Source organism: Podarcis tiliguerta (assembly GCF_965153285.1).
Source record: "Podarcis tiliguerta genome assembly, chromosome: 2".
Lineage (NCBI taxonomy): Eukaryota > Metazoa > Chordata > Lepidosauria > Squamata > Lacertidae > Podarcis > Podarcis tiliguerta.
In genome coordinates this window covers 82,240,427-82,247,748 of record NC_139535.1, presented here as the reverse complement: position 1 = coordinate 82,247,748, position 7,322 = coordinate 82,240,427, and the positions used below count along the sequence as shown (strand labels likewise).

The following is a 7,322-nucleotide window of genomic DNA, read 5'->3' as shown; positions in this document are numbered from 1 at the left end:
TGACCAAGCCTTTGACCTTTAACTCTCTGCGGCCTTTTAAAAATTGATGGGATGTTTTTAATATATTTATTTTTCCTCTTGATTTTTTAAAAAAATTGTTTATGCATTTTCCATTTTTCTTTTTACACACGCTTTCTCATCATACAATATTTCTATACAGACTTCCCTCTTTCCTCTTGATTTTAATGCAACTATGCAGGTGGGAGAGGAAGGAGGTGTTCTGCCTGTTTGTAAGTCGCTTTGGGTTGCCCTGAGCAAGATAACATAAAGCAACTAACAAATTCAATAAACAATGATGACGACAACAACAACAACCCCTGTGGGCGCTCTTGTAATATAATTGCCTTTGAGGTTCTTTGAGGGCAGTTTGGTATTTCTCCTTTTTGTACATCGTAATGGCAGATCCTCTCTCAAGTAAATTAGAGGCAAGGTGAAAAGTTTAACAAGCCCAACAGATCTGCATCTCAGTTTCAGTCTCTCATTCACTAGGAAGACCACATGATGTCCATGCATGTCACAGCCTGGCACAGAAAGAGGTTCTCATGGCGTCTTTGAGGTGCCATGATTCAGACGCTGAGTTGTAGTGACTCCTCCCCAAGTCCCAAATCGGGAAAGAGAAACCTCCGATTCACAAACGAGTTCCTCCACATTCACTCCTCGGGGAACCGCCCTCCTGCCTACCTGCCTGCTTAAAGATCTGACGCAAGGCAAAGGCATGGATACAGAGCGAACCACCCAGCAAACACCCATTGTTCTATAGCTAGGGCTTGTTCATCGTGAGCTTGGGAAGGTCGGAGGCACCAACAACAAATGCCTGGAGAGGCAGCTCCTTGCTGGTTTTGAGGAAGGGAGGTATGGTGCTTGGGAGGAAAGTGGCAGGATGCTGGTGGGAAAACTCCGGGATCTACGGAAAAGATGGTGTGCTTCAAATGATCTCCATGGACGGGACACCTCTGCAGATCTTTTGACCTGTATGTATCTGTGTAGCATATCCATGCAGTTTCGTTCGTGCTATTATGAATGTGGTTTTATTGTTGATTTTATTCCGCTTGCCACCAAGACATTTTTTCTTACCGTGTGTTGATGGCACAGAAATGTTTACAAACAAACAAAAAGTAAATTAGGAGAAGGATTGACATTTTTTGTTTTGCTTCTGTTTCTAGCTGCATTGTGCTCTTATGTTCTTGGATTACTTAACTTTAGCCTTGAATGTGGGATAGGATGGGTTGCAGCGTATTCACATCTAGCTTTTGCAATTTTAAAGTTTCTTTTCCCCAGCCTAAATGGCAAGAATCTCTACAATCTCTCTTTAAAGCTAATTTCTAGTCCCCTTGCTTGTGGGACAATGTTTGAAAGGCTGTTCAAAAAGTGCTTAAAAAAACAACAACCAGCCCACTATTAATTATTATTTTTATTATCCTTTGGAGGGCTTGTTCCTTGGTGTTTCCATACTGAGGTTATTAATTCTGCCACCAGTCTAAATCTATGTGGGCTAATTTATGTATCTGCCAAGGGACTGAAAGGGGCCATCTCCACGTGTATATACAACCCACACTTTCTTCCCCTTCTCACCTCATCTTCTTCTGGAGTTCTTAAAAGTATTTGTGTCCTGCTTTTCATCCAGCTGGTGGCTGCATGTGAGCAAGTGGACAAGGATGTCTGTGACCAAAACCAGCAAGGAGATTCCTGCTGCTGCCCCTTCGGCGGAGTGCCCCGTCTGTTATGAGTCATTTCAGTCTCCGAAAGTGTCGCGCCGGGTGTTGAGCTGTGGGCACGCTTTTTGCCACGACTGTCTGGTCAAGTGCCTTTTGGCGTCGCGGGATGAGGGCCGGCTACAGAACTGCCTCATCTGCCCCGTCTGTCGCTTTGTGACCTTCCTCTGCAGGAAGAGAGCTTGCTTGCCTTCCAAGATCTCCTCAAACCCTCCACCTTTGGAGCTGCCTCTCTCACCTTCGTTGCTGTCCTTGGGGTCAGCAAACACTTTAGTGGTGCCTGGCCATTTCCTGATGTCCCTGCGTGGCTACGACAGCCACCAGAATGTGTGCGGCTGCCCTAGCATGGACTCGATGGTGCCCCCTGGTGGCTTGGAGCGACAGTCTCACGTCTTCGTTATCACTCAGTGTGGGATGCCGCTGATCGAAGAGAACATTGGTGTCACCGCTCTAAACCACGATGTGGAAGCTGCGGGGTCAGTGACGTCTCAGAGGTCCCTAATAATGGGCTGCTTCCAATCACCCATTGTCTTGGCAATCCTCCTGGTCTCCACTGTTGCTCTGTTGGGGGCTGTTCTCCCCTGGCTACTACTACTAGAATGAATGGACATGATGAATGGACTTCCCTAGAGGCCTACTCTGCACCCCTCCCTTTGGGAACCACATGATGAAAAAAGTTATCCCTTTGGCACACCCGCAAAGAATTGCAGGATTCAGGTCGATGGGAGATCCACGAAGGAAACGGAACTACAGGAAATGGTATTTGTACAATCCCTCCCTTGTCATGTATGATGGTATTGCTAAAGTGTGGTTCAGAGGAGCAAGGAAGGTCACCTAGACTAGAGACGGGGTCTAAATATCCTGCCGAGGACAATCAGTGTGTTTATTTAATTGTTACATGCATATCCTGCCCTTCAAGGAGCACTTCCAAGGAGCTCAGAGTTGTATTAAAGTTTCCCTGTGAGGCCAGGGTAGATTGAGAGGTGGCAACATTTCTCAAGACCAACCAATGAGCTTGACAGCTGAGCAGGGATCTGAGCTCACACCCAAACTCAATATTGTAGCTGCCTCTGGTGCCAGTATCGCATCCAAGGGGATATGGGCTGTGGGTTGCTTTTTTGGAAGGGCTCACTGAAGCGATTCAATGTCATTCCACCTCTTACTTCAACACTCATGGTAATTTAATAAGGCATAGCCTTTGTGATAAGCCAAGGGCATCTTGGGTGGTTCCAGCATCATGGGAATCCTTGTTCCGCCCAGGCAAATCCAAGCTGTTAGCACGTTGCTAACACAGAAGGATTCTCATCCTGCACGCCATGTGCTCCTATTGCATTTAATTCTGGGCACACTGCAGGTGAGACAGACCCTCCCAGCTGAGATGGAGTTGAATTAATTAAGGTCTCCTGCTCCAGTCATTAGCAATAGCTGCTCTTCACCTGTTATTGCTCTGTTGTTGCTGACCCCCATCATCTAGCATCAGTCTCGATGTTGTGAAGATTTCAATCGCCTGATGGAATATGTTAATTTTGGTTTCATTTTATTTTTGTACCTGCTGTCCTGTTTTCTACTTTTGATATTGTTGTCACACTAAGATTAATAAAAAGATTTCATTGCTACTCCTTAGCAAATGGACTTCCTTAGATTTCAAGGGTAGTTTTGTCAGATGGTCTTATTTCCTCCCAGGCCTCCTCCTCCCCCTCCCCCTCCTCCCCCTCCTCCTTCTCCTTCTTCAAAACCTGCCCTTGCTTTTGCCTAGGCAGGCAGAGAGGGAGGCCTGGCAGTTGTGCATCTAGTTGATGAGCACACAGGTCACAAGCACCCTCTTCTGGCAGTTAGGAGAACAAGCAATTTATGGTTTGAATTACTCATCCTTAGGTAGCGCTGTGGATTTTCAGTGGTGGGTGGGACTAAGCAGAAGGAGTCCAAGGGTGAGTTCACACAACGTCACCACTATTTCAAGTGATGACTAGCAGGTACACAACAGCTATTGCAGGTCAAAACACAACAGGGGCGTGTGCAGTGGGGATTGTGTAGTGGGAGGTGAGGGAGAGAAAATCCCATTGTACAAACTGAAGTCATTCCACTCATGCATTTATTTAGTTGAACACCCAGAGCTTCCATGACACATGGCATCACTCAATACTTTTCAGTGGTGTCCTGTTCACACATTCGACAGACTGTGACGGAAGAGTGGCTTATGTATGTACAGATGTGGATCCACTGTGAGAATCATGGTTTCTAGACTTCATTCATAGGTATCCTGGAAGGTGCTTTCAAGGGCGCTAACATTACCCAGGTTTACATTTCACTTTTATTTGCTATAAGGAGTGGCTTGATTTATGTGCTTTTTTAAAAAAGTGTTGTGACCTACTTCTCGCTGGTGTGACATGGGGTGATATCATTGTTATTTCCCATGGGCGGGTTTTGTTTTTTGTTGTTCCTTTTAAAGAAAACTAATTAGCAGCTCTACGTAGCTGCTTCAGATATGAAGTAGTGCCATTCTGGGTGTTTCCTCTCAAACCCTTTTACCAATGAATCTCTCTCTCTCTCTCTTACACTCACAGGCATATAAACACACCCGGGTTGCCATTAGCTCCATATGGAGAGAAAAAAGCCAGTACAGATGTTTCCTAAGGAGAAAGAGATAAGTGGAGAGAAGCAACAGACAAAAAGTTGTGTGTGGTTACTAAGCCCTTCTAGCTTTTCCCGTCTTTTGTTGAGGGAATTTCAGAATTTCCAATGGGCAGAGTTAGGCTGCTGTCAAAGGGTGTGCATAATTTGTAGTCCAGCCAAGTGGGCTTGTCTGAGACTTCCTGGTAGCTTTTAAAAAAGTACCGTAAACACTCATACCAAATTCACCTACAACTCAATAATTGGATCAAAGAGTGACTCATGCCTACATCCATGTCACAGTAGCTGTGGAACACTAATTTGGAGCGTGGCATCCTGTCACCCAAAGTGTGCCAACCGATGTTTTGTTTTGAGCGACAACCTCAGCAGCACAAGGGACAAACAGAAGTGAAATAGGGCAAAGCTAAATGGGGCAAGGCAAAGAAGGGCACCATGGACAGCTCCGTTTGGGATTCAAGCTGGAGACTCCATAAGAGCAGTGATATTCCTGAGCCTTAAACAGGAGCTGCAGCTCTGTCTGTGTAGCTAGTACCACATTCCGCGAGCAAAGCCTCTTCATTAAAGGGGTCCGGCCTGCTTCAGTAGTCATTGACACTGATGGAAAGTGGGAGCCATTAAGGTGTCTGAGCTGGAGTCCTCAGCGTCAGAGGAGGGGCCCCTGGTCTCCTCAAGCCAGAGAGGTACTGGCACAAGAGACTTCCCTTCTGCAGGTGCCTCTGGTTTACTGTGGACTTCTGGAGACTGTCCCTAAGGGAAATTTCCTCTCCCACTTCAAATAGCCCAAAATAGGAGGAGCCCCAATCCTGGTTCATCACATTAGAAGCCCACAAGCTGGACTCAAGTGCAATAGCCCTTTCCTGCTCATGTTCCCCAGCACCTGTTATTCAAAGGCATGGGGCCTTTGAACTTAGAGGGGATGTAGCTAACATGCCTAGTAGCCATCTAGTCTTATCCTCTAAAAATTAGTCCAATCATCTTCTAAAGCCATCATAGCAAATTCCATAGTTTAAACGATGTGATATGTGAAGAAGTATTTCCTTTTGCCTTCTAAGATTCAGCTTCAATGGATGGCCCCAAGTTCAAGTATTATGAGAGGGATTTTTTTTTTTAAAAAACACAACTATCTACTTTCTCCACACTATCAAACTTCTGTAAAATTGTGCATAGTATGGAGGAAGTGGATAGAGAAGGTAGGTACATGTGAGAAAAGGACTATGAACCTGTCCTGGCTCTACCTCTATCCAATCTGATGAATGGAACTACTTCTGGTAATGAAACCAGAGAGGAAGACTAGAGCCAACTAAGCTGTAGAGGCTTTTTCCCACCTGGTCTGGGAAGGCAGGGACCTGATTGACTCCAACTACAAAAACTGAGGCTGCTGAACCGTCTTGTGGCATGTGGTATTGTTTTGGTGAGGTTGTTTCCTGTAATTGATATTAATTTCTTGTATCTTTATTTTGGATATTCTTATGATTTATGTTGAAATGGTTCAATGTGTACTTTTCAATGTTTTATTTATTGTTCATAACTACTTTTGTTAAGTTTGTAATTATGTATTTTTTTACATGGTTGTAAGCCACCTTGAGAATGGTTTTAAGGTGGCATACAAATAAAATGACTAATTGATTGATCAACACTAAACATACTATTGCTAGAAATGGGGGTGGGGGTGGGGTGGCTTCTGGGGGTTCCCAAAACAGCATTGGCAGTGCAACTCCCCAGTCTTGAGTGCCTGCTCTTTGTCACTTGCTTTGGATATCAGCACATTCAAGCCACCTTTTCCAATGTTGCAAAAGAGCAGACCATCTCAGAATGTGCAAAGCTGGCCATGGGAAAGACTTATAGATGTTAACCCATCTTAGAAAGCACCAGCTGCTAGGTTTAGATGAGCCAGTGGGGCAGCAGGGATGTCTATACCTCACCTCCCTGCAAAGTCGAGCTTGGCAGGAGAAACTTCCTTTTTCCTATTGCGCTGAGGTTGGAGGATACACCAAACTCTCAGCACGGCTGCAGTTCTAGAACATCAGAAACTGTCCTAAACTGAGCTAGATCATTGGTTCATCTAGTTGAGTACTGTTGACATTGACAGGTGCTCTGCCACTGAGCTCTGGCCCTCCCACCAGGTTTTCAATGTGTTGTTTCTAGAAGACCAACAATGGTAGTACCTATCATGTTCCAGTGGTCCTCCAAGAATGAATGTGACTTGATACCAAAAGCACAAGCAAAACTGTCTGATTTCATGGCTTTTAAATTACAATTCATTAGCTAATTGTTGTTGTTATTGTTGTTGTTCAAGGACACACATCCCACACCCCTTCTCAATAAAGGCAAAGGTCAAATTCCTTTCCAGTCTGTCCTCAAGTCTTTCCTGCAGGGAAGTCCGTGGTGTCACGCACTGACAATGTTTTGCTTAGATTCATCCTTGTTTGTTTGAGCAGGTGCTTCTCAAGCAAATCGTACAGCCCCATTCCCTCCATTCGGTCCAGAAGCTTTTGTGTTCTGTGGGTAGGGCAGAGAGGAAATGGAAGCAGGTGAAAGAACCCTTTTAGACAATAAAAAAACACACAACGCTCCATGGATTTGATGTATAGTGCTATACACATTTCAGGTTCTATGCAGTGTTGCAACATCCCATCTCTTTTGCTGCGGAGGAATCGTCAGGCTGTGGTTTGCACCTTTAAAAGGGGTGGGGACACAGTTTAGTAGAGCTGGATGAGCTCTATAGTTCTGGCTTTGCAGTATGGGAGGTATGCAGCAGAAAAAGAAAAAATAAACAAAAGATTAAAGCAAAAGTTTGACAGGACAGGGAAAGGAGACAGCCTTCCTCCTTTTTTAAAGTTTTGGATGAGCTCTTTATACTGGGAAGTATGCAGCTACTATGAACATGCAGAGACATAGCTGTGTACAGCACATTTGAAACATGTTCTTTCTCTCAGAGGATTCTGGGTACTGTAGTTTATCCCTCACAGAGGTACAATT

The 7,322-nt window shown here is 44.9% G+C and overlaps 1 protein-coding gene across 2 annotated transcripts; it reads left to right on the top strand.

Annotated features, from left to right (window-relative positions):
- Positions 1-657: 657 nt before the first annotated feature.
- Positions 658-6,686, top strand: RNF222 (ring finger protein 222). 2 transcript variants are annotated; one of them, XR_014507489.1, is made up of 3 exons: positions 658-971; positions 1,625-2,471; positions 4,277-6,686. XR_014507489.1 is itself a non-coding variant. In XM_083424483.1 (2 exons), exon 2 carries the CDS (start codon positions 1,656-1,658, stop codon positions 2,313-2,315), a length of 660 nt encoding a protein of 219 aa, XP_083280609.1. In that variant the 5' UTR covers positions 658-971; positions 1,625-1,655; the 3' UTR covers positions 2,316-6,686. The 2 variants fall into 2 exon arrangements, 1 of the variants encoding a protein (XP_083280609.1); XM_083424483.1 differs by having other exon boundaries at positions 1,625-6,686.
- The last annotated feature ends 636 nt before the right edge of the window (positions 6,687-7,322 follow it).

What these genes read in the sequence shown, in the direction of transcription:
- RNF222 (XM_083424483.1), top strand. Translation starts at nt 1,656, where the DNA reads ATGTCTGTGACCAAAACCAGCAAGGAGATTCCTGCTGCTGCCCCTTCG.